Source organism: Puma concolor, chromosome D2 (assembly GCF_028749965.1).
Source record: "Puma concolor isolate L17-30 chromosome D2, mPumCon1.1.hap2, whole genome shotgun sequence".
NCBI lineage: Eukaryota > Metazoa > Chordata > Mammalia > Carnivora > Felidae > Puma > Puma concolor.
In genome coordinates this window covers 82,506,243-82,532,018 of record NC_141677.1, presented here as the reverse complement: position 1 = coordinate 82,532,018, position 25,776 = coordinate 82,506,243, and the positions used below count along the sequence as shown (strand labels likewise).

General features: G+C 49.5%; 1 protein-coding gene across 1 annotated transcript in view; it reads left to right on the top strand.

The window, feature by feature from the left end:
- Window positions 1–25,776, top strand: part of ADAM12 (ADAM metallopeptidase domain 12) — a 353,237-nt gene that overhangs the window by 304,443 nt on the left and 23,018 nt on the right. Inside the window, exons 15-21 of the mRNA XM_086681149.1 lie at window positions 12,174–12,282; window positions 12,389–12,587; window positions 14,970–15,047; window positions 17,968–18,076; window positions 21,187–21,322; window positions 21,956–22,064; window positions 24,081–24,260. Coding sequence (XP_086537275.1) covers window positions 12,174–12,282; window positions 12,389–12,587; window positions 14,970–15,047; window positions 17,968–18,076; window positions 21,187–21,322; window positions 21,956–22,064; window positions 24,081–24,260 — 920 coding nt within the window. The remainder of the gene's footprint in view (window positions 1–12,173; window positions 12,283–12,388; window positions 12,588–14,969; window positions 15,048–17,967; window positions 18,077–21,186; window positions 21,323–21,955; window positions 22,065–24,080; window positions 24,261–25,776) is intronic.

The following is a 25,776-nucleotide window of genomic DNA, read 5'->3' as shown; positions in this document are numbered from 1 at the left end:
TCAAGAGAGGGCTCAACCCGGAGTGTGGTATGGAGCCAGCCAGGAAGGCGTCCTAGATGAGGTTGCCTTGGAGAAGTCGTTTGGCAGGGGTGGGAGGGGAAAGGTATTTCCTGCATACGAAATAGCAGCGGTCAAGGTGCAAAGGGGCCATCCCAGGGAACTTCAGGCAGTCCTGCTTGTCCAGAGCTTGGTCTGTGACCTGGAGAGCAGAGATCCTCATTTCTCACCCCGTTCTCTCATTTATTAAATATTCATCAATGGCCTGCTAGTCTAAGATGCTGACTCAAGAGCCCGAGTCTGCCAGAGTGACGTACTTCCCACAGTCCCTCTGCACTATCTCCTGGACCCGGAGTGGAGTCAGGATGTGACCGTCACAATCCCGGGGCGGGGGTGACTTCCTCAGCCAGGCCCCTGGCCAACTAGAGGGACCAGGCTGGGAACATTCTAATGCCGTGTTACAGTGGTTGGTTTGAATCAGCTTTTCACCATTCAGAAAGTAAAACTTACTGTCAAGGACACGTTTGCCATATTTCGTTTCACCATGATTAGCAAATGCTTGGGGAGCTGAAGCATATTTGCATTAGGGTCATTTTAGGCTCCCCACGAGCCCCAGTAGCCCAGAGCTCCAGGATTCATTGAGCGTCTACTCCTGGCCTGTGCCACGCGTACCCCAGTGACCCAACTGAACTGTGGAGCCATCCGGAAGTGTCCATTTACGCTCAGGAAGTCCATTACTCTCCAGACCTGGCTACCCAAACGCTGACCGGAGAAAGCCCTTCCTTCCAGCTAACTATTCCCTTTTGAAATGGACATTTCTTAAAGCAGCATCATATTTCAATAAATTCATCCTGCTTCCAAATCTTTCTACAAATAGAATGATAGAAAATTCAAAACATATGCCTCCAAACCCCAACTAGCAAAGTAAGATACTTTTCTTCTTCTGTTTTTTTTTTTTAGGTTTATTTATTTATTTTGAGAGAGACAGAGTGCAAGATGGGGGAGGGGCAGAGAGAGAGAGAGAGAGAGAGAGAGAGGGGCAGAGAGAGAGAACCCCAGGCAGCATCCAAACAGTCATGGCAGAGCCCGATGTGGGCCTCAATGCGGGGCTCAAACTCCCCCACCGTGAGGTCATGACCTGAGCCGAGGTCAGATGCTTAACGGACTGAGCCACCCAGGTGCCCCCAATGTAAGATACTTCTAGAATACCTTTTGGGGTCTTTGTTCATTTGTCTCCTTTCCTAATTAATGTCGGTAATGTTCTTGTTGGCGAGGAGCTTAAATTCTTCCCTGTCCCCAATTTTTCTTCCACAAATGTTACATCTCAAGACTTTATATGTTGGTGTCAAACACAGAAATGTTATCTGCAGTTCAATTTTTTTTTTTTTCAATGTTTATTTATTTTTGGGACAGAGAGAGACAGAGCATGAACGGGGGAGGGGCAGAGAGAGAGGGAGACACAGAATCGGAAACAGGCTCCAGGCTCCGAGCCATCAGCCCAGAGCCTGACGCGGGGCTCGAACTCACGGACCGCGAGATCGTGACCTGGCTGAAGTCGGACGCTTAACCGACTGCGCCACCCAGGCGCCCCAATTCAAACTGTAACTTGTATTTAGCTCACTTAGTCCAGTTTGGTCTTAATAGCCACAAAGATTTTCTGTCAATGTGAGATGACCTTTATTCCTTCTGAAATAAGCCGGGTATTTTTCTTCGGGCAGAAAATTCACTTTTGCCAGTGTTGTTTATCTGAACCATGGTGACTGAAAGCGTGACTTGGAAATTAATCTTACAGATAACTGCACGTCGAGAGCCACAAACAATTTGCATCAGGGGAGTCCTGAAATACGTTAGTTTTATCTACTTTATCACTCACCAGAAAATAGCGTCGCTTGATTTATGCAGTGTGAGCTGGCCAGACAATTTTTATGGGCTGGTAAATATTCAGTGTTTATCTGCAAGGCTGGTTTAAATGAGTTTGCATTATGATGATACACCTGGAGCGGAACGTTTGCTAATCGTCTACCACTCTGGTGACGAGCAACGGGAAGCGAGAGACGCTCTTGCCAAGAGTCCTATCGTCCAAGAGTCGGGAAGGTCTCCCTTCTGTCCCGCTGCGTGAGAAAGCAATGATAAGATTTGTTCGTTTGGGCTCCATTTTCCGTTGAACACAAAGGTCAATTTGGAGAAGAGAGAGGGAGAAATACGAGGAGACCAACAGGACCTTCAGTTGCTCATAAGAGTGCCTTTGTCTGTGGGTGGAGCAGTGAGCAGCAGGGGGCTGGGACAGTTAGTGACAGGGAGGGAGGAGCCCATCCGCCCAAATGGCAGAAGATCATTTGCATAATAAAGTCATTTTAAGGAAGAGATTAGATCAAGTAAATTGTGGGCTTAATGCGAGATGTCATCATCTCCCTTTCAACAGGCATAATGACATTCAAACTTCCAAACTACAATCACGAATATAAGTTTTATCACTCTGAAGATAAGACTGGTAATTAAAACCCGTCACTTTCTGTGTCATTGTAAACTACAGCATGATGTCAGAATTCCCTCTGAAAGGCTAAATTTTATCTCTTGATAATGGCAGAACCTCTAAGTGTTCCATTATTAAGAATTCAAAGGCTGTAGATGGATGTGATAGAGTGGCGATGAGAAAACGGTTGTCATTTTGCTTCTCAAGAGACAGACGTGAAGTCTCTTCGTGAAAACGGGAAGACATGTTTTTAACCGTGGCAACTTTGAACCCAAACCTGTGCCTTTATAACCTCTTACCAGTGGGTAGAAGTCATTTGCACTTTTGAAATTACTGACCATTGTGGCTCTGAGAGAAATGCCGGACAGCCACTCGCACACAAAAGCCACGAGAGTCACTTGCCTGGGTCCTGGTCCGCTGTCGGAACTGGTCTCTGCTGGGTCTGCACACAGCCAGGGCGCGCGGGATGTTGCCTCTGGGGTTTGGGTCTTCCACTCTGCTGCTTTTAATGTTTTCTTTTAATGCAAGAGCTGTATCTGTTCCCAAGGTCAGCCCTGAGCCCCCTTTCCGGTTTTCCCGCCGATAAGCTTTCTTACTTCGCCTGTATTTGTAAGATGTCTGTCTTTTGATGACCTTAGATTTCTTTCCCCGTCCGACCGCACAGTAATACTTCCTTTGATGTAAATGAGTAAGTGAAAATCCAGAGTCACAGAAAAGATAAGCCAGGAGACCGCGTCCGTTTACCCGAGATGCCTTGTTCGGCAGAAATCATACTTGGCTTCCTCTGGGGAAGGCAGTTGAGACATGATGTGCCTTCCCCAGATTGCTTTCCCTGTGGCTTTGCACTCCTTCTTCTTGGCACGCACCTGCTCTGTGCGGGCCTGAGGCACTGTCCCTGTCTGCTGGGTTTTTACAGTGGGAGGAAGGAGCCTTGGGACATCACAGGAGGCAAAAGAGCAAGCGCGGTGAATGCAAGGAGGGGACAGCCCCCACAGCACGGTTGAGAGGAGGAGGGCCGGGTCCAGCCTCACGGGAAGGTGGTGGTGGGAGAAGGCCTGGAAGGACACAGTCAGCAATGCGGAGGAACACAGCAGCCCAGGACCCTTCTGCAATGGGCTCCAGCAGCCAGGTTCCAAGGAAAACGCTGATTTACTTGGCTTTGGTCCATCATCCATCATTGACCCATCTTCCGACCTGTGGGACGGAGCACTGTGGCCGGACTGGAGTCTCATCCTGTGCTGGGGGCACAGGCTCTCCCACGCTGGAGAGATTCCTCCCCAGGAGGGGTTTGGCCCCAGTGCAGCGGGCTGTGCTGGAAGGGGTGGTGCCGAGCAGTGCCCCGCCTCCAGCCGGAAGCTTGCCGGGCCCCCGGAGGTGGCACAGAACCCCGCGCAGCCCCGCCTACAGCCTGAAATGGCAGGTGGGGCGGCGGCCGGGCATGTTATGATCTGAATCCAGTCCCAGCTGCTTTTGTACTTCTAAAATAAGTTTCGGTCATTTTAAACCTCTTAGCCTTTAAGCCTCCGTGTTTCTCGTGCCACGATTTCTCATGCCAACGGTAGAGACCCAGGGCAGGAAAGACCAGCCCAACTGGATGAGAACAAGCGTCGTTTCTGTTTTTGTTTTTGTTTTTGTTTTTGTTTTTTTAAGTTTGTTTTATTGATTTATTTTGAGAGAGAGCTAGAGAGAGAGCAAACAGGGGAGGGGCAGAGAGAGAATCCCAGGCAGGCTCCACGCTGTGCGCACAAAGCCCGATACAGAGCTCGAACCCACCAACCGTGAGATCGTGACCTGAGCGGGAATCAAGAGTCAGACCCTTAACCGACTGAGCCACCCAGGCGCCCCAAGAACAAGCACTGGAAGCAGGGTTCTGCCCCATCCTCCAGGCACCATGTCCCCACCCAAATTAAAACAGCCATTTCTGAGCATTGACGAAAGCTGTCAGCCCCTAAGTGCTTGAGGATGGAGAATGCCAAAGATCTTATCCATGGAGGTTGACCAAGAAGTACACATGATCATGTGCTTTCTATTGATTCTCTAGATAGATGAAGAAGCCACGTGACAAGGGATTGAGTATGGGTTCTGGTCTTTGATGTCACAGAGAGAGATCCATCCCATCCCCAAGTTCACGTAGCTGATGAAAGCATGACCTAATTTTCTTCCAAATGTGAGTTTTCTTTGCCACATTGTAGCAAGCCATGTCACTGACATGTCCCAGTGATGATACACCAGTGGTAAAGTGTGACATGGCATTTCTTGCTCCCTCAAGTTCTGGGTGAGAACTAAAATAAATAAGTCTTGGGGCGCCTGGGTGGCGCAGTCGGTTAAGCGTCCGACTTCAGCCAGGTCACGATCTCGCGGTCCGTGAGTTCGAGCCCCGCATCGGGCTCTGGGCTGATGGCTCGGAGCCTGGAGCCTGTTTCCGATTCTGTGTCTCCCTCTCTCTCTGCCCCTCCCCCGTTCATGCTCTGTCTCTCTCTGTCCCAAAAATAAATAAACGTTGAAAAAATAAAATAAATAAGTCTTGGATCTAGACCGTTATTGGTTTCCTGGGAAAAACAGAAAGTTAACTTTTAGAAAGCTGCATTTTTCAAGCCACTGGGCAGATTAATACCAGAGTAGAGCAAGCCCTACCCAGCTTTGCTTCTTTATGGACTGACTTCTGCCTGCAGCAGTTTTCAAGTTATCAGAGTCAGGGATTTTCATTTCTTTTCCTGAGTCAGTAGAGATTCAGCAAAGAGACATAAAAATGTTTACTGACTCTCTCCACTGCCACCTTCTTGGAGGAAGACCCCCGCCCCAACTGGTGTGCTCAGACTCAAGGGCATGTCACCCAACTCCGTTCATTACCATTACCTGAGAATAAGCACGGGTGGCCAGTGTCACAGCCTGTCAAGTTGTTCCCTGAAAAAGATTTGGTGGAGATGCAGCCAAGCCTGAGGATGGACAGATTATAGGAGTCATCTGGTGGTTCTGGAGAGAAAGGAACCGCAGGGAGAGGAGTGTGTTGCCAGTTAGGTGGTTTCTAAGAGGGAGATTGCCGCTGAATAGAAGGACCGTGGGCTTCGGCATTGGATCTGTGAGTCAAGTCCAGCTTTACCACTTCCCCAACATTATCATCTTCAGCGAGTTGCCAGAACACTGAGCCTTGGTGTTTAAATCAGTGAAACGGGGTACGTAGACCTTACAGGGGTGGCTGTAAGGATTAAAGATCCTGCGTGCCGGACCCAGCACAATACCCAATAGTGGGGGTACTCAACCGATGGTATGTTGGTGATCTAAAATATGTTCATTCATTTAAGATGTGTGTGCTGGTTTGTTTAAGGGCGAGGAAAGGAATTACAGGGAAGATGACCTTGGTTCCCAGAGTATAAAAATGACTCAGACCCAAATGTCTGTCCTTGAGATCTCCTACTACCTCTTTCAAGATGGTGCTTAGTGCCTGTGCAGTGAGATGACGCTCTAGGGGCTCACCCAGCACAGGTTGGGAGGGTGCCCAGAACGACCACAGGATTTGGAGCCATGGGGAGCTTCACTCCCTGAAATGAGTCGGGAGGGGAGAGGTGTAGGGAAGTCGAAGTCCTTGAGCTGCGACTAGAGTTGTTATTTAATATACAGAGTATGTACAAAACTTCCCAGTGTTTCAGATTCGGAGATTCTTTTCCCCCTCGTGTCCCAAGGTAGGTTCAGAAATTACTTATCCCATCATTCAACACTTCATTGGTTTCCTCTGATGTGCGAGGCACCGGGGACAATCCTCGGTGAAGGAGACAGACGTCAAGTTCCTATTGATAGAACCATGAACTATTGTAAGTAAATAAGTGTCGCAAACCTGGCCAGGCACGAGGAGCTCTCTTTCTCCCTCACACATTCTCCCACTCTTAATGTCCAGGAGCCAGACTTCCCCTTCCCCGTGATCGATGGCTGTCCTTATTATAATTCAGTTTGACTGAGAGCCTGCCGTGTGTTGGGGCCTCACTGAGTCTCACAGCACCTCTGAGTCAGGTGATGTACTTGTCCCCATGTTACCGGGTCTCTTGGTATGTAGGGTTGACACCAGATCAGCCTACATTATTCTCAGGCCCAAGTCTCTTGCCCTTCCAACTCTGCAGCATGGCTGCTTAGAGAGACCAGAGAAGGCAGGCAGCCTTCCAAAAGCAATTGAAATTCGATAAACGGTCACTGTTTTTCTTGGATCCCATACATGCCCAGATATAAAGCATGGTTTCCCCCCCAGAAATTATCCGTCAGAAAGCTTGGTTGACTACTGACCTATTCATCTCTCGATCATGTCTTTTGACTCTCACAGTCCTGTCGGAAAGGTACATCAGGCCTCGGGAGCCTCTATCAGTGCTGTTTAGGAGCCTGGTTGAGGCTGTTGGACGAGATTGGGTTTATGAAAAGACCGGGACGTTTGTCGTATGTTTAATTACTGTTCCTAGGGTGTGACTTCATGCCTCCACCTTTTGTTGTTGTTGTTGTTGTTGTTGTTGTTGTTGTTGTTGTTTTTGTTGTTCTGGTAAAGGATCCTTGAAAAGATCACTTTGACAAGCAACAGGATAAATGATCAGCTTCTGGAGATCCTGAGTATATACCCTCTGAGCAAATAGAAAAAAGTAAAATCAGAAGACTCACTGTTGGAGGAATGGGTACTTGAACCTAAGAATAAGATTTCCAGTGACAACATCACAACAGAGTAAAAAGGTCAGCATCAACATGAGCTAGAAATACAGAGGATGGGCTGCAGGAAACAGACTTGTTGTAATCACTTTATTGAGGTGTGGTGGACATACACGAAGCTGTAGGTATTTAATGTGTACAACTTGACAAGCTTGGAGATGAGTGTACATCCGTCACCACAATTGATGCCATAAACACATTCATCGCCTCTAAAAGGTCATACCTCTCTTCATGTGTGTGCGTGTCTGTGTGTGTGTGTGTGTGTGCGTGTGTATGAGAGAGAGAACGAACACTTAGCATTAGGATCTACCCTCTTGGCAAAATTTTATATTAACTAGAGACTCTGCTGTATAGTAGATTTCTAGGACTAATTTTTCACAACGAAAACTTTGTACTCTTCGACTAATACCTCCTCACGTCTCCCCACACCTCCCCCCTGCCCCTGGCAACCACCGTTCCACTCTCTGCTTCTGTCAGTTTGACTTTTTAGATTCCACCTGTAAGTGAGATCACGCCGTGTTGGTCTTTCTGTGTCTGACTTCTTTCACTTAGCATTATGTCCTCCAGGTTTATCCAGGCTGTCTCAAAGGGCAGGATTTCCTTATTTTTTAAGGCTGAGTAATCTTCAGTTGTATGCATATACCACATTTTCTTTATCCATTCATCCATCAATGGACACAGGTTGGTTCCATGTCTTGGCCATTGTGAATAATGTTGCAGCGAACATGGGAGTTTAGATATTTCTTCAAGATCCTGATTTCGATTCCTTTGGATGTATACCTAGGAGCAGGACTACTGGCGATATGGTAGTTCTGTTTTTAGTTGTTTGCAGAATTTGCACACTGTCTTCTGCAAAGGCTGTATCTGTTTACATTCCTACGACGTATGGTATAAAGGTATGAAGGTTCCCTTTTCTCAGCATCCTTGCCAACGCTTGTTATCTTTCATGTTTTTAGTAACAGCCATCCTAACTGGTGCGAGGTGATAGCTCATTGTGGTTTTGACTTGTATTTTCCTGATAATCAGTGATGTTGAGTGTCTTTTCCTGTAACTGTTGGCTATTTGCACGTCTTCTTTGAAGAAATGTCTATTCAGTTCCTTTGCCCATCTTTTCATCTGGTCACTTGGGATTTTTTTTGCTACTGAGTTGTAGAAGTTCCCTATATGTTTTATATATTCACCTTTTGTCAGATGTATGGGTTGCAGATATTTTCTCCCATTCTGTAGGTCGTCTCACATTTTGTTGATTTTTTCCCTTTACCATTCAGAAGCCTCTCAGTTTGATGTGGCCCCACTTTCTTTTTGCTTTTGTTGCCTGTGCTTTTGGCATCCTGCCCAAGAGATCTTTGCCAAGACCAACGTCAGGAAGGTTTTCCTCTATGTTTTCTTCTTACCTTTTTATAGTTTCAAGTCTTACACTGAAGTCATTCCTCTGTTTTGAGTTCATTTTTGTGGCTGGTATTATTAGATAAGGGTCCCGTTTATTCTTTTGCATGTGTATGACCAGTTTTCCCAGCGCCATTTATTAAAGAGACTGTCCTTACCCCGTTGTGTATTCTTGGCACCTTGGTCAAAGATCAGTTGACCAAAGACCTTAAGGCCAAAGAGAAATGTAAACAAGCCGGGAGTATTGTTTCGCGATATAGGAGAGTAGAAGAAAAAAGTAATATCTCTTCATTAAAATGTGACTTTTCAATATTTCTCATCAAGTTAACCGACAGTATGTTCTATGACTCTTGACCCCATCATCCACGTTGCTCCAAATGTGCACATTCAAATTGGCCATCACCTTTCCTGTGCGATTTTCTCTTTGGGAAAGTGGCAGCTCTCCTTACGTGTGCAGTGGCTTCTATAGCCTCTCGTGATTTTACAGTCGTTGCGCTGACCAGACACCTGGTTTTCCAAGCCAGGCAGCCCGTTGGCATTTGGGACGTTAAATCCCAAACCCACCCTCCCCTAGAAGACCCAGTTTGTGTTCTGGGTCCAGATTCCCCAGCAGTGACCCGGTTCTCTCTTAGAAAATGTTTCATACTTGCTTAAACACCATTTGTATACCTTTGCTTGATTCCCTGTCCTATTTTACCCACTTTATTTGGTATTCATATATCTAACTTACCTCTTTGTTTTAAATCATTGCGGACACCCGTCTCTTTCTCTCTCTTCCTCCCTTTTTGTTCTTTTTTTTTTTTTTTAATTTTTTTTTTCAACGTTTTTTATTTATTTTTGGGACAGAGAGAGACAGAGCATGAACGGGGGAGGGGCAGAGAGAGAGGGAGACACAGAATCGGAAACAGGCTCCAGGCTCTGAGCCATCAGCCCAGAGCCCGACGCGGGGCTCGAACTCACGGACCGCGAGATCGTGACCTGGCTGAAGTCGGACGCTTAACCGACTGCGCCACCCAGGCGCCCCTCCCTTTTTGTTCTTAACCTTCTGTACACCCCAGGCTAACCCTCATCCTTGTGACCCTGTTTACAAGCTCCTGTGTCTGAAACTGCTCAGAGATCTGTTTATACACACACACATACAGCCGTATATACATATAGAAATCTTTGGGGCACCTGGGTGGCTCAGTCGGTTAAGCAGCCGACTTCGGCTCAGGTCATGATCTCGCGGTCCGTGAGTTCGAGCCCCATCTCGGGCTCTGTCCTGACAGCTCAGAGCCTGGAGCCTGCTACCGATTCTCTGTCTCCCTCTCTGTCTGCCCCTCTCCTGCTTGCTCTCTGTCTCGTTCTCTCTGTCTCTCTCTCTCTCTCTCTCTCTCTCTCTCAAAACTAATAAACGTTAAAAAAAAATTTTAATATGTGTAGAAATCTCTTTTTGCCCTATAAGGAAAACTAACTCATCAATTCACACATTCAAATTGCAACAGTGTTTGGTTTTTTGTTTTTGTTTTTGTTTTTAACGTGGCCGCATTTCTTAGGAGATAAGTTACTTAATAATAGTAAGAACGACAGAACCTATATAGCATCAAAACAGCATCATGGCAGAGTGATATCAACCCTGCCTACCCAGTTCCAGGGGCTTAGCATCTGCTGCAAACTGCTGGTCTCCTGTATCCTGGTGTTCTGAGGCAGGGAGAGAAGAACAAAGCCATCTTATCATAACCTCATTTGGTCACCCTCTCCATACACGGCAGTAGCACTGAACCCCTTATCCACCTACGTCTGGGATCACCTGGGCTGCACGTGAGTGCGTATCATGGCGCTTGCCCTGTTACCCGTGTGCACCTGCCTGTCGCTCCCCTCAGCAGTGTGGGGGAGAGGGGGTCTTCTTCTGCCCTGTGTCCTCAAGGCCCACGCAGGGCCCAGTGCCTGTGAGGCCTCGATACACCTGAGAGCACCGGAGGGGACAGGCTGAGCCCTGCCCTCGGACGGCCCCGCCGTCTGGCTTTAGGCAACATACTTAACCTCTTCAGTCCTAGTTTTCTTGTCCATAAAATGGGAAAATGAGACCTCCGTCTTAGGATCCCTGGTAGGATTGAGTTATGGAGTTCGGCTCCTGGTCCCCCCCTCTCAGAGGAGGGACCAGTCTGCTTAGAACAACAGCCCCCTGGCCCCTCTCGCTCTCCCGTTTCCTTCATCACGTTGCCCTCCACTGGACTTCAGGCGCGTTCATTTGTTTGCTTTTCTTTCTTCTTGCAATTTGAAAGCAAGCAGAAGTCTTGTCCTCATGGGGCCAACACTGTACCCCCAGTGCCTGGCAGATAGTAAGTACCGGCTCAATCTGTGTACGATTGAAGTCTGCCGCATGACGGGAGATGGGTGGGTGGGTGGACGGACGGACGGACAGCTGGGTTGGTAGGCAGGTAGGATGGATGGGAGGGAAGAATGAAGGAGAGACAAAGCCAGACAGCCAAGTAATAAGTAGATAGGGCCCACTGCATATATGCAGACAACCGTTGAGTTGTTGATATTTTAGACGACGGTTTTTCTCAGCTGCTTTGATTAATTAGATCCAGGTATTTTGATCAAAGCGCCATCGAATAGGATTAATTTAAGTGCGAAGTACGGGCTCAGCGCCGAGACTCATCCTTACCATCCCCCGACCTCCAGTAAGTAGATGAAAAAGAGGAAGAAGGAAGAAGGTGCGTAGCGGGCAGAGGCTGGGTATGTCAGTGGCGCAACCACACTGTGGGCGGAAGGGGGCCGCTGGGGCGGGTGCTGTAAGAACAACAACGTGATGTGGTGGCTCAGCCGGTCAAAAGTCCAACTCGATTTCAGCTCAGGTCATGATCTCACCGTTCGGGAGATCGAGCCCCACGTCCAGCTCTGCGCCGACAGCACGGAGCCCGCTTGGGATTCTCTCTCCTCTCTCTCTCTCTCTCTCTCTCTCTCTCTCTCAGCCCCCCCCCCCATTCCTGCCCCTCCCCCATATTCCCTCTCTCTCAAAATGACGAAACTTTAAAAAAAACAACAAAAAAAACAGGAACGTGATACTGTTGAGCCAGAGACCTTGCCTTGTGCCATGACAGAGAAGTGTGTCCAGTTCGGGATAATGCCTTTCAAAGGGAGTTTGGAGAGGCCGCTCCACACGGTTTTTGAAAAACAGAGAACGGAAAAATGGGAGTTTCCCCCGGTAGCTTCCTGTGGAGGTCCACGTCTGAACCCAGTGTTGATCGCCGCTGTTGCGAGGGTCTGTTGTTTCTTTGCTTTGCTTTGCTTTGTTGGGTTTTAGTGAGATGCTAATCACGTCTGCTCTTGGCCGATGGAAAGGAATCAGCTACAGGTTAAAGAAAGAGACGTGTTTAGGGGCGCCTGGGTGGCTCAGTCAGGTAAGCATCCGACTCTCGGTTTTGGCTCAGGTCATGTTCTCGCAGTTTCGCGGGCTTGAGCCCCGCATCAGGCTCTGTGCTGACAGCGGGGAGCCTGCTTGGGATTCTCTCTCCTCCCACCCCGTCTCTCTCTGCCCCTCCCCCACTCACGCTGTCTCTGTTTCTCTGAAAATAAATAAATTTGTAAAAATCAAAAAATAAGAGAGACGTTTCTAGAAATAACATCTTCTGCTTCTTTGCTTCTGTTTCAGGTGCTAAACCGGCCCCTGGGATCTGCTTTGAGAGAGTCAACTCTGCAGGGGACCCTTACGGCAACTGTGGCAAAGACTTCAAGAGTTCCTTTGCCAAATGCGAGATGAGGTACGGAAGCTGCGGCCGGACCACGCCATCACTCTGAACTTCCTCCGTCGCCAAGGGCTGCTCCCAAACTTTCCCTCTTTGGGACTCTCTGTTCTTGCCCTTCCAGAGATGCTAAATGCGGGAAAATCCAGTGTCAAGGAGGCGCCAGCCGGCCCGTCATCGGTACCAATGCCGTTTCCATCGAAACGAATATCCCGCTGCAGGAAGGAGGGCGGATTCTGTGCCGTGGGACCCACGTGTACTTGGGCAATGACATGCCGGACCCCGGGCTTGTGCTCGCGGGCACAAAGTGTGCGGACGGAAAAGTAAGACGCCGGGCTCTCTTGCATCGTAAATATAAGTCTGGAGGGGGGCCCGTTGAGAAGCGTCCTGTCCAGGAACCCACTTAGGAGGTTGGTTTGTTTTCCTAAATCCGCTCCTTCATGCAACTTTGTCTGTGGCATCCGGTTCTTTGCACCTAGAAGGAAGCGTTAATAAATCCTGGATCCTGGCCAGACCATGGAGATGCAGATTTGGGAAAATCAAGCCTGGTTTCTCAGCCTTTAGGTGTGAAGAAGTCATTTCTGCACTCTGGGTGTCATGAGTGTTTCCAGCCAGGAAATTACTTTGGAAGGAAACGCAGTAGCGTATTACGTTGCTTTTGGAACCGTGGGTTTGGTTTCTGGCACAGCGAGGGCTTGTTCTCACCTGGACAGAACGGGAAGTCACATGTATTTTCAGAGACCCCCAACGAGAGACGAGGAGAGGGGAAGAGATAGGATCAGCTTGAAGCTGAAGAGAGTTCTTTCAGAGACCAAGGGGAAGGTAGACTGAGACATCTGGGGGGTTAGAAATAAAGTCAAAAATGGAAAAAAAAAAAAAAAGTGAAATGGAGATTTTAACATGCTGCCATGTTGATTTTTCTCACCAAACTTTCTCATCAGGCTAAATGAAAGCAAGTTAATACAGCATGGTAGGAAAGGAGATTAATCAACCCCCACAAGTTTTTTAAGGGACCATGGGGAAGGGGAAGGGAAAAAAAAGTTTGGGAGAGAGCCAAACCATAAGAGACTCTTAAAAACTGAGAATAAACTGAGGGTTGATTGGGGGGGGGGGGGGGGGGTGGGAGGGAGGGGAGGGCGGGTGATGGGCATTGAGGAGGGCACCTGTTGGGATGAGCGCTGGGTGTTGTATGGAAACCAACTTGACAATAAATTTCATATTTAAAAAAAATTTTTTTAAATAAATAAAAATGAAAATAACAAAAATATGAAAAAAAAAAAGGATCCCATCTTCAAAATGATGATGAAATGAACTCACACAGAGGCCACATAGTAGAATAGAAAGATATGGATTCAGCCCCTTGAGCAGAGTCCCTAGGGCAAGAATTCTGTATACTCACCCCCTTTCCACCATCTACTCTGACCCATAAGTGCTTCATCTCTAAGGAAATGGGATGATCCAGGAAACACAACGTACATTCCAGGGTCTCCTTAACCACACACGTTAGCTTATATTCTGGCCTTGACCCTGGATAGGATCAAGTTGATTTTTGAAACTATAGCCTGAACAGCCCGAGCCAGGTGCATCTGAACCCTGAAATTCCAAGGACTCAATTCATCAATGAGTGTTTTTCTCCATGTACAAAGTAAATGTGTTTTGCTCTTTATTTCTGCAGAACACGGGTTCTTTGAAAGCCACGCTTGCCTTTGCTCATGGGTTGGGAGGAGATTTTGACCAGGGTCCTGCTGTGTCCTTTGTAACCTCAGACGATTTCTTGTCTCGGCTGGAATGTGACCGTCCCCTTGGCCAGGTTTCCCACCAGCCTTTGGAGCTGCTTAAAGCCGACACTTTTGTCAAAGGGTGTCGCTTGAGTGCCTTCCACAAGCTGTTGGGGTCAGATGGTGAACTTCCCATAGGAAGGCTGTGCTTGATTAAATATGCTTCTGGAATCTAAAACTTAGACTTCTCTTCCTCTGACTCCACCAATTTGTAGCATCTTATGGGAGATAAAGGGCCTGCTCCTTTGAGTCTGTGTATATTATGCACCTTTAAGATGAGACTAAACTCTTGCAACCAACCCAGTGTCATTCAGCAAATTACTGCCTATGCAAAGTTTAATAAACACAAGGGAACTTCCTGTTTTCCTCTGCTGAGCATTTCTGTTGATGGTTTATGTCATCGATGATAGTACTTGTCAGTCAGTAATTTGGAAAAGTTCCCATGTTTCGATATCGCCTTCAAAAGGTCCTTGGACCTTGGATTTCTTGGAGTCTCTGAGTCTGCACAGGCCCTAGGTTAAGGGCTGGTGCATTTCTCCCGTCCTGTATCTTTCAACGGAAGGGGCCATTGAGGGGGAGGGGAGGCGACGGACGCCGTAATTCACACGTCTCACTGCAAGCCCTAAACAAAAACCCTGAGAAAATCAGTTATCGTAATCTCATAGTTGACTGAAACCGTATAAAAGTGCCACGCTGACCCTGAGTCACGTTGACCTGAGTCTTGAAACGTGCTGAGGTTGGAGGCAGGCATCAGACTCCAGGTCAGAGTCAAATGGAAAGCCGGTCGTTGTGCTACAGCCGTGTTCACTGAAAGGAGAGGGTCTTCCGCGAGCTTTCCTTGCCTTCTCTTTTTAAATCACAGATACGTGCCTGTGCATGTGATCGGAAAAGGGCTGAGAAATTTACCGTGTTTTTCTCCTCCTGCAGATCTGCCTCAATCGTCGATGTCAAAACATAAGTGTCTTCGGCGTTCATGAATGTGCCAAGCAGTGCCACAGCAGAGGGGTGAGTGGGCTGAACTGCCTTTTTATAGCCAGTCCACATTAAGCACTCAATCATTCATTTTAAAGGACTCTGCAATTCCTATTTTTTTAACTTCTAAGAAATACAGCAGTCACCTCGATCTTGTCTTCTAAAGATACTAATTTTCTTTGCCCTTTACATAGCATAAGAAATGTGACTTTTATTTAACAAAGAGAATCAGACTGAGCAGTAATGATCTTTTAAATGAACATCCTGTGATTTTTTTTTTAGAAAAGGACTTTGTCATCTTCAAAGTGATTTTAAAACTAACCTTCCTTCGTGAAGGATTTTGCTTTAACGTTTCAAGCAGAGCTGTCCTCCTTTCAACCACGATTCAGAATATGTGTCTGAACTGAAATACTTCCAGAAGGAATTAAAACCAAAAAGACAGAACATACTGACCACATGTTCTTGAAATCACGTACAGTGTGCATTTCAACTCAAGAAGGCTGTTAGTTCAGCTCAGAGAGTTTTTTAGGAGAGAAGAGGACGCTAATTGTTTCAAACATAATTTATTTTTCCTGATGGGCTTAATTATTTCCCAGGGAACCCTATTAATCTTGATTAGCCACGCCAGTGGTTCATTTGTTTTTCTGAAACCTTTTCTGCAGAAATCATGCTCCCAATTCTATTTTTAAAACTTGCACACACTCGCCAGTGATCCTAACACAGAATTATGGGGGTTTTCGTGAAATTACTATTGCGTTGGAACCGGAAAGGATTGTGATGCCATCTCAGATGGGTTTGCTGACTGTCAGTGTAAAAGGAAGTCCTTTTATGTCTTCGTGGGATCAGAGATTTCTTTCTTTTTTTTTTTTTTTTTTTTTTCAACGTTTATTTTTGGGACAGAGAGAGACAGAGCATGAACGGGGGAGGGGCAGAGAGAGAGGGAGACACAGAATCGGAAACAGGCTCCAGGCTCTGAGCCATCAGCCCAGAGCCCGACGCGGGGCTCGAACTCACGGACCGCGAGATCGTGACCTGGCTGAAGTCGGACGCTTAACCGACTGCGCCACCCAGGTGCCCCCAGAGATTTCTTTCTAATGGCTGTGAGAGATGATCTGGTACAGCCTTGTTATCTTACTGATGAAGACGCCCAGACCCAGGTGGCAAGAGTGCATGTCCAAGCTTACATGACCGGTTCGTAGTAATGCCAGGGCGGGGTCCCTGGACTCCTTGCTTCGCAACAGCCCTGGGGGCCATCCATCTGGAGAGGAAAGGCCCATATTTTCTGGGTAGGCGGAGTAGCAGCCATGACTTGGTGACGAATAACTTGACTATGGTCCTTCCCCTAGTGAGGCCAGGCTCACCAGCAGCGCCTCCCAGTGGGGTGTCCCGGTTTCAGTCTCTCTACCACAAGCTGCAAACAGGGCACACGACTCTGGTTTGCGTTGGGAGACTGTGCGAAACGGTGTGGCCAGGACGGTGCCTGAATCCTGGTGGGTGTTACGTCAACAGCGGCATCGCTGAGGAACAGGCGACACTCGGTAATCTGTGCTTGGACTTGGCACAGGCCGTGCCCCTCAGTAGTTAATTCTGCGTGGCTTCAGCTTATCAGGAATATACTTTCCAGCTTCTCGAGGGTTATCTTGACTGTCGGTCTTATTTTAAGCAATTGGGGCAGGTGGTTGATTCATCACAAAAAAAAAAAAAAAAATCAGTGCAAAGCAGGGGAACATTACAAATAAGACATACACTGCAAGCATTTTATTTTTGCCTTAAAATATTAAAATATGCACTTGGCCCCTCCAGCAGTGTTTTGATGCAGGACTGAGGCCTTCGGGGCGTGTGCACCCCAGTAGCTCCGCACTGACCTCCTTCTATAAACCACCCAAAGCGCATCATCTACGACGTAAAGTCTGTTTCCCTAAGCGGAAGAGAAACTCGGACCCTCAGCAGCCATCTGAGCTCAGAACCCTTCCAGCCTGTGCCGCAATTGTCCCACCCGTTCCAAACTGGTCAGAAATTCTTTGTAGCCACTTGCCTGTATCCCGTGTTCCCAAAGCATGCACTCCAAGTCTCTAGAAATAGTATCCTCTTGGGTTCATGCTCCTATTCCGCGGGTTCATGCAGTGGCTCGGTGAGTTCCATGTGTGATAGCAGCAAGTCGAACAGCCAGGGCGGGTTGGGGACCAGCCTCCATCGGTCACCCTTGCTAACCAGGAGAGCCGGAGCTGGCTCCTCCCTGGAGTGCTCTGGTCTCCAAGCTAGGCTACTTGTTCAGGGGCCCCCCACCCAGAGCAACGCCCGCCCTCCCGCTTTCTCGGGCACCCCTTTCCCGACGGGCGAGGGCCACCCTCTCATGTCACGAGGACGCCAGCTTTTGGTAGACCGTGCCCAGTGCTCATTCACGGCCGGGCGCCAAGGAGGGGCCGCTGGGAGCCTGCGAGAGGGAGGTGGGCGTTTCGGGCACGAGATGTCCGAGCAGGTCACCAGCCTCTCTGAGCCTGCTGTCCGAAGGAAGCGGGGCTGTGCCCAACAGCTCAGGTTCCGCACCCCTGCAGCAGGGTCACTCCTCACCACAGAGGGGGCTCCTCATCATGGTCAGATGGGGAGGAGGGGGGAGTGCTGCACTGCAAAAGAGGGACACGGCAATTGACTGAGAAGGAAAGGGGTGGACGTAGCAGATGAACCCCAATAACCTCCATCCTCCCCCTACCAGGCAGGGCATGTTTTATCTGCAGCCTCGGACTCTGGTCTCACCTGTGCTGCGTTTGGGGTTTAGGCTCGCAGCGACATTTCTGCCCCCGGCTGTATCGGGGCTGATGGGGACTCTGACCACAGGGCCTTTGCTTCGGTGCAGCAGCCGATCAGGGCTCAGAGACTGACCGCCGCCCCGTGTGCCGGGTGGGTCCTAATGCTGCTTCCCTCTTGCTGTGCTTCTCCCCTGCTGCCCGGACAGGTGTGTAACAACAGGAAGAACTGCCACTGCGAGGCCCACTGGGCGCCTCCCTTCTGCGACAAGTTTGGCTTTGGGGGAAGCACAGACAGCGGCCCCATCCGGCAGGCAGGTGAGTGGGGCCAGGGCGTCCCTGGGAGTGGGCGCTGAGCCAGTGGAGAGGGGGGGCAGTGGAAAGCCAGGCGGGGATCCTCCCGACTGAGACGGAAGGGCTTGGTCAAGGCCAGCCTCTCCCTCCCAAGAGAGGTGTGAAGGGGCCAGGCGGTGTGGAGGCGACTGTCCCTTAAAGCCCTTCCTAGAGGGGCGCCTGGGTGGCGCAGTCGGTTAAGCGTCCGACTTCAGCCAGGTCACGATCTCGCGGTCCGTGAGTTCGAGCCCCGCATCGGGCTCTGGGCTGATGGCTCAGAGCCTGGAGCCTGTTTCCGATTCTGTGTCTCCCTCTCTCTCTGCCCCTCCCCCGTTCATGCTCTGTCTCTCTCTGTCCCAAAAATAAATAAACGTTGAAAAAAAAAATTAAAAAAAAAAAAAAAAGGCCCTTCCTAGAGAGACGCCTCCTCTCAGTGAAGGCTAACGGTCCCCGGTCCCCGCTCCCCGCAGCAGCAGTAGTAAAAGCAACCGCTTCTATTTGTTGAGTTGTCAGGGGCAAGCCCGGGAGCGGGGCGTTTTACATGCATGACCTCCTCGAATCCCTGCCTGACCCTGAGGGCAGAGTTCACATAAAGGACTTGAGGCTCAGGGGAGTCACTCACCCGCAGTCACTTACCCAGCGTCACACAGCTATCACGGAGACCACGCCCGTCTCCCCCTTAAAAAGTTCATCGCAGCCGTGCTGGACGCCCCAGTTCTTTTCTCCCCGGATGACCTTGGGAAATGGCCTTCGGGGCATTGCTGTTTTGTCTGAGCACTTGTCAGGCAGTGAAGAGGCAAGTCTGAACAGTGTCCTTTGTGACGAGAAAGGAACCGGGGGTCCACAGGGCCCGCACCCCCCGAGCCCACTTGTGCTGACTCGCCTGAGCCCCAGGCCCCCCCAGATGGTGGCCGATGCGGCGACAGCAGACGTCACGTGTCCTCAAGTCCTGCTGTGACCGGCAGTGGCATCACCGTAGTCCCCCGGACGACAGACAGGACCGTGCGCTGCAGCCCGGGCAGCCAGTGCGGTGCTCGCCATCGGCTCGCTCGGCCCGGGAGCTGCCGGTGGGTACATCTGTGGGGACGGTGTCGCGAGGAGGGGCCGTGAGTTCCTGTCCTCCTTCAGCTTAAATACGGGTGTGTCTCCGGCCCTGCAGCAGCTACAGAAAGGCCCGGAAAGTCTTGGCCTCCAGTGAGCATCCCTCCCAGGGGCAGGAAACCAGGGCCCGGCCCCGCGTCCCCGGCCCTCGCCGAACCTCTCCGCCCTGACCGCGGCGTTCCGGCTGCCCCGCGTCCACGTTCTAACGTGGCGTTGACGTGTGTCGTGCAAAACCAGCGGGGTGCCAGCCTTCTCATCCGACGGGGCACTGCCCCCCCCCCCCACCCCCCGCGGCAGGCCAGCGGATGGCACCCGGAGGGGGTTGCAGAGGACGGGCCGGAACGCTCTGGGTCTGTCTGCAGTGTCAACACGCACGACCCGTGGGTCTCGGGTCTGGGGGCTTCACAAAAGCTGGGGGTTCACGGCCGTCCGCTGTTCCCCGTTGCAAGTAAGCAAACCTCAACGATCCATCGGCACGGGTGGGGCGGTGAGTCCGCCCACTGCCGCCGTCCCTTCATGAAAGGACATCTAAACACCCAGCCCAGAGGCAGGTGCGGGGCACCATGTCCCAGGCCCCCCTGCCCCCACAGCCCGCCAGCCTGCCGTGGCCCGGTGTTCACGTGGCAAGTGCTTCCGGGACACCTGCCTTGCACCTGCCGCTCTTCCGGGGTCCAGCGTGGCCTGGCGAGCGCCGCAATGGGCAGGGGGACCGTGGGACTCAGGGCCGACGCAGGGAGATGCGGGGGGTGACCGCGAGGACACAGTGCTTGCACCGGATGAGGGGACCCGGGCGGGGGGAGGGGGTGGGGGCGGCGGGGGAGGGCCTGGGCAGGGGACGTCACCGGTGCAGCCATCACCAGCAGCCTCAGGCGACTGTGGCCTGCTGTGGGAAGCACATCCTGACTGTCGCTGGTGGGGACACAGGGACGAACGAACCCACATCTGTGGCTCTCAAGGAAGCCACAGAGCAGTGGGAGCGGCAAGCGACTGTCGCAGGTCCCGACTGCTCTCCACACTGGCAGGCAGAGCCCTCTCCGGGCAGCCCCCGACACGGCCGTGCTCAGAAACCAGCCTCAAAGTCTGGTTTTTCCTTCTCTCCCGCACCCTCCAGGGACCTCGGTGTCTTTGTACTGAACAAAATGGGAGCCAATCACAGGAAGGGGGATGTTTCCTTAGAGAAAATAAGCAGCCACTCCCGGAGAGAGAGAGAGGGTTGCCTCCAAACGCTGTATTTCAAGGCTCTAACGAACATAACAAACAAAAATCTAACAAAACCAAACCTGTGGGCGTTTCCTTTCAGCGAGGAGTTTGGGTGAGGTTTGTTGTTTCTTATTTATTTAGTCACTTAGTTAGTTGTGAGAGAGAGAGAGAGACAGCGAGAGAGGGGGACAGAGGATCCAAGCGGGCTCTGCGTTGTCAGCACAGAGCCCGACGCGGGGCTCAAACTCATAAACTGTGAGATCGCGACCTGAGCCGAAGTCAGACGCTTCGCTGACTGAGCCACCCAGGCGCCCCTTGTCTTCACCTTCTAGCTTGACAATGTCCTGAAATAAAGTCTTGGTCTAAAAAAAAAAATACAAGGAAACAAAACAAAAACACAGACTTCAGCACTAAGGAATGACAGAAGAAGAGAGCCCGGAGGCGCACATTTGTGATGGGGGCTGGGAAGGTCACGGTTGGGGACGTGCGGGCTCCCTGCCACCCCTCTGGGGCCCCCATCCCTGCTGGGGGTGGGCGGGGCTGTGTGATCAGGGCTGCGGTCCCACCTGCCAGGCTAGGCTCCTGTTGTCAGAAATGAACGAGGGCGACACGGACAGAACCTCAGGCGTGACCTTTGAAGTAAGACTAATTTATCAGCACATCATTCAGGGACTCACTCCAATGCTGTGCCTTCCTTCAAAGCTCGCGTTGCCATAAATGTCACGATCTGACACTTCCCATGTATCATTCTCCCTGCCTCTTTCCCTGAGTGCAATCAATGCGTTTTGTTTCAGACAACCAAGGTTTGACCATAGGAGTCCTGGTGACGATCCTGTGTCTTCTCGCTGCTGGATTTGTAGTTTATCTGAAAAGGAAGACGCTAATACGCCTGCTGTTTACAGATAAAAAAACCACCATCGAAAAGCTAAGGTATCTTGGCGATGGGTCCTGTTTTCCAGAAATGGCATTTGAAAGAACATGCAACCAATCTTCTTTGCACTCTGTTTTCCTTAGCAAAGAAGAGGTCAGATGTTCAGATAGTGAAACTGTTGTTTGGGGTTTTTTTTAAATCTCTGCCAGACCAGCTGCCTCCCTTCCTTTGCCTTCAACGATTTGCTGCTTTTTATATAAATAAGCAAGGTGTTAATGAGTCCCACTGTATTGTTTCCCACCCTTACCTCAGTAATGTTTACAAGACATGGGATGTTAAAATATTTTCATCAGCCGGGGTAGCTTTTGACCCAAATATATTCAAAGGCATTATTGCTGAAATGCCAGCTTTCTATAAAATGTCTCCCAGGTGTCACAAAGCCATGTATGTGCGGATTGCAAGAACTAATTTAACAGAATAGTGGCTTTGGGGGACAGGGGGCGGGTGGGGGGCGGGGATCGATATTTATTTCTTAATCCTGCGAGAATGTTTAGATAATTTGTCCTTTGCGTGTTTTCCACACTGAGTTAAAGTAAGTAAGTTGTTTTTTGAGACTGGGAACCAAATAGAAAAGTAGTTAAGTCAACCCAGGGAGAAAAGCTCTGGTTTACGCTTAACGGGACTGCTCACAGGTGTGTGCGCCCTTCTCGGCCGTCGCGTGGCTCGAACCCTGGCCAGGCTCACCTCAGCCACCTCAGCAAAGGCCTGATGAGGAAGCCACCACATTCCAACATGTCGAAGGTAAGTTGTAAACAGACATGAGAGGTCGGTGTGCACAGTGAGAGACCTGTATCTCAGTGTTTTTCAACAAGAGCTTGAGCGGGAATCGATCCCAGAGAATCTATAGATAGATCGGCAGCGGGAACAGTTCCCTGAAATGCAGCGTGCACACACTGAGTTCCACAAAAGCTTGGTGAGGTGATGGTCAAGGGCCGGAAGGAAGCCCGTTGTGCCCCATGGATGCCCCACTAGATCCCCCACTAGATCCTTTAGGGGCAGGGTCCCCTGTGTGATGTGTGTGCCACATTGTGAGCCATGATCCATCCAATCGCCCAGACGAGCCCACCGGCTCTGCCTCCCAAGGAGGTTCCCAGTCTTCCTCTTCCTGGGTCCTCCTCTTCCTCCGGTTTCAGATGCCGCTGGGGAGGTTTGGGTGAACTTCTTTGGCCCTGTACCTCCCAGTGCATTTCTAGGAGTTATGCTGAGCCTGTGGACGGACCCCATTTGCTCCAGCTCTGGGCTGTGGACACCCTGTCGACCCTCTGGTTTCAAAGAACCGGCTCCTTAACCCAGAGTACCCGCCGGCTCCCTCATGAATTACCACCAGACTTCATTCCAATATTTAGTTTTCCCATCAAGTATTTCTGATGACAAATGATTTTAAAAATTAACATCACGGTGGGGCACCCGGGTGGCTCGGTTGAGCATCCGACTTTGGCCCAGGTCACGATCTCGCAGTCTGTGAGTTCGAGCCCCGTGTTGGGGTCTGTGCTGATGCCTCGGAGCCTGGAGCCTGCTTCGGATTCTGTGTCTTCCTCTCTCTCTGCCCCTCCCCTGCTCATGCTCTGTCTGTCTGTCTCTCTCTCTCTCTGCCAAAAATAAACGTTAAAAAAATTTATTCTTAATTAACGTCACGCATTCAGTAAGCCATAAATAAACTATCTTATCTCCCATGTCTTACCTGATCTACAAGCGTGGAGGATTGGGCTCCAAAGAGGAAGCTGTCATTCCTAACAGGCTTTACCACCTCTGAGCCCCAAATTGGGACTTGAGCAAGAACAGCTAGCTTTACCCGCGAGAGCCAAAAAAGCGGCTTAATTTTGAGGAGCCAAAAACAGGAAACGACCCAAATTTCCATCAACAGGTAAAAGGATAAACAAACTTTGGTATATTTACACAATGGAATGCTATTCAGCAGTAAGAAAAAGCGGACTATTAATATACACAACATGAATCTCAAGATAATTATGCCAAGTAAAAGAAGCCTGACAGAGTACCTACCCCCTAACTCCATTTGTGAGACATTCTAGAAAATGCAAACTATTTTATGAGGACAGAAAGCATATCAGTAGTTGCAAGGGAGGGCAGTGGGGGATGGGGGACGGCTTTACGCTCACTATTTTGCACATCGTGATGGTTTCATCGGTGTGGACACGTGTCACAGTTTTCCACGTTGTCCGGTTTCAGTATGTGCCGTTAGCCATATGTCCATGGATCCTTAAAAAAGCCGTTTTTTTAAAACGAGAGAAAGGAAGAAAAGAGGCGGGGCCTGAGGCACACGGCCCACACTGCATCTGCTCGGGTCTGCCCTGAAAGCAGGGGCACCGTGTACGACATGATGCTCCAGGTGTGGGCCCCTCGCCTCAGCTTCCACACGCTTCCATCCTCCTTGCCGGGGGCTTCCTCGGTTCTCCCTGAGCTTTGAAGGCATCCTTACGCCTCGCTGAACAGCTCCTTCATCACTTCCAAGAGATCTAGTGTGTGTCCTCAAACTCATTAGCGCTTCCTTAGTTGCCTTGCGCCTATCTATTAACGAATGAAACCAGTTTTTACAGTTCACGTAGAAATCGATCCTGCTAGTCCACGCTGGGGAGGAGGGGTGCTTCTGCTACAATTGTGAAGTTTAAACAAATGATGATAGACTCCCTCTCGTGCAGCAGCACCGCCGGCCCCTTCAGCTATAGCGGACCAGTCACCCCCCCTGTCTCCTAAGGAGGCGAGACCCGTGACACCATGGCTTTTGCTCCGTCCCTGCAGGACAACGCCAGGAGGTGGCCACAGTGTCAGAATCTTGACATCAGCGGACCCCTCACAGCCCTCGACGCCCCTCCGCCCAGTTCGCCTCAGCGAGTGCTCCCGCCTCTCCAGAAGGCTCCCCGTGCACCCCTCGTCCCCGCCAGACCCCTGCCGGCCAACCCTGCTCTTCGGCAGGCCCAGGTATGCCTTCCGCCGCTGCTGTGATGGATGCCCTTCAAATCCAGACCCTGCCACTTGCCCACGTCTAGTCGCTTAACTTGCCGGGGCCGTTATGAATCAGAGATAATTCAGCTCCTCAGATGGTTGAGAGATAAAGCATTTAGTGCTTGATGTATAGTCCTGATGCAACACGTACTTGTTTCCTTAGAATATTTTTCTGTTCAGAACGGTAAGGGTCCCCGTGCAACTTACCACCTACACCGTGACGCTTTTGAGAATGGCGGGGCCACTGCTAATAGGCCTGGACAATGAAATGAAGATGATCACTTTAGGAATATTAATGGGCATCCCTTCTTACCCTTTTTCATTTTCTTTTTTTTTTTTTTAAGTTTATTTATTCATTTAGAGAGAGAGGAGTGGGAGATTGTGAGCAGGGAAGGGACAGAGAGAGGGGGAGAGAGAATCACAAGCAGGCTCCGCATGGACAGCACGGGGCTCGATCTCACGAACCATGAGATCATAATCTAAGTCGAAATCAAGAGTCAGTCATTTAACCAACGGAGCCACCCAGGTGCCCCCCCATGTTTCATTTTCAAAACTATTTGCAAGAATTCACCCACTGAGTTTCTCCGTACCAGATGCAGCATGGTATTAGACCCTCTATATATCAACTCATTTTTATGCTGTTTCAGAAGTAACAGTTTCTGTTTGTTATAACCATGAATAAGACATCATTTAACAATAGAAAACTCGAGGGGGAACAGGTAGTAAAAACAAGCAAATGAAAAACACAGAGAAATAATCCCTGGCAAGTTTTTGCTATCGTCATACTGCTATGATTTCTGTACTGAACTATGATGTGTATTTTGACATAATTTACATTGTGCTCTGTGCACAGTGCTTTATATACTACTTTTTTGCCTTAAAATCATTCCTATTTGCCATGGCATTAAAAATTCTTAGAAATGTTATTTGAACCATAGCACTCTACATGTATAAAGAATACTTTTTTTTTAAGCACTTGCCGATTAGTGGGCAATTTCAGATATCTCTAAGTTCTGCTGTGATAAATCGCTCTGTTGTGAAGGTCTAGACAGATAAATTTGGGAAACTGTAATTATTCCTTTAGGAGAGATTCCTAAAAGTCAAAATGTTGGGTGGAAAAATGCTATAACCCTTTTAAGCCTCTTAATACAGAAACTAAATATTTTTTCAGGACTACTCTGTATATTTATGTTTCCACATTATTACAGAGACCACGACTTTGCTAGTTCTAAGTATTACCATTTCAAAGCTTTGCCAATTTGATATTAAAAAAATCTCTTTTTTTTCTGTCTAGTGGTTCCATCACTTACTGAAAGGGGATATTAACATTTTCAACTATAAACGTGTCTCTTCTCAGGCTATCAGTTTTTCCTTCACGTATTTTGAACTTCTGGTGTTTGTGGTAGGCACAGTTAGAATTGTTGTGTTTTCTTGGTGAATGGACCCTTTTATCATTATGTCATGTCCCTCTTTAGTTCTGGTAATTACCTTT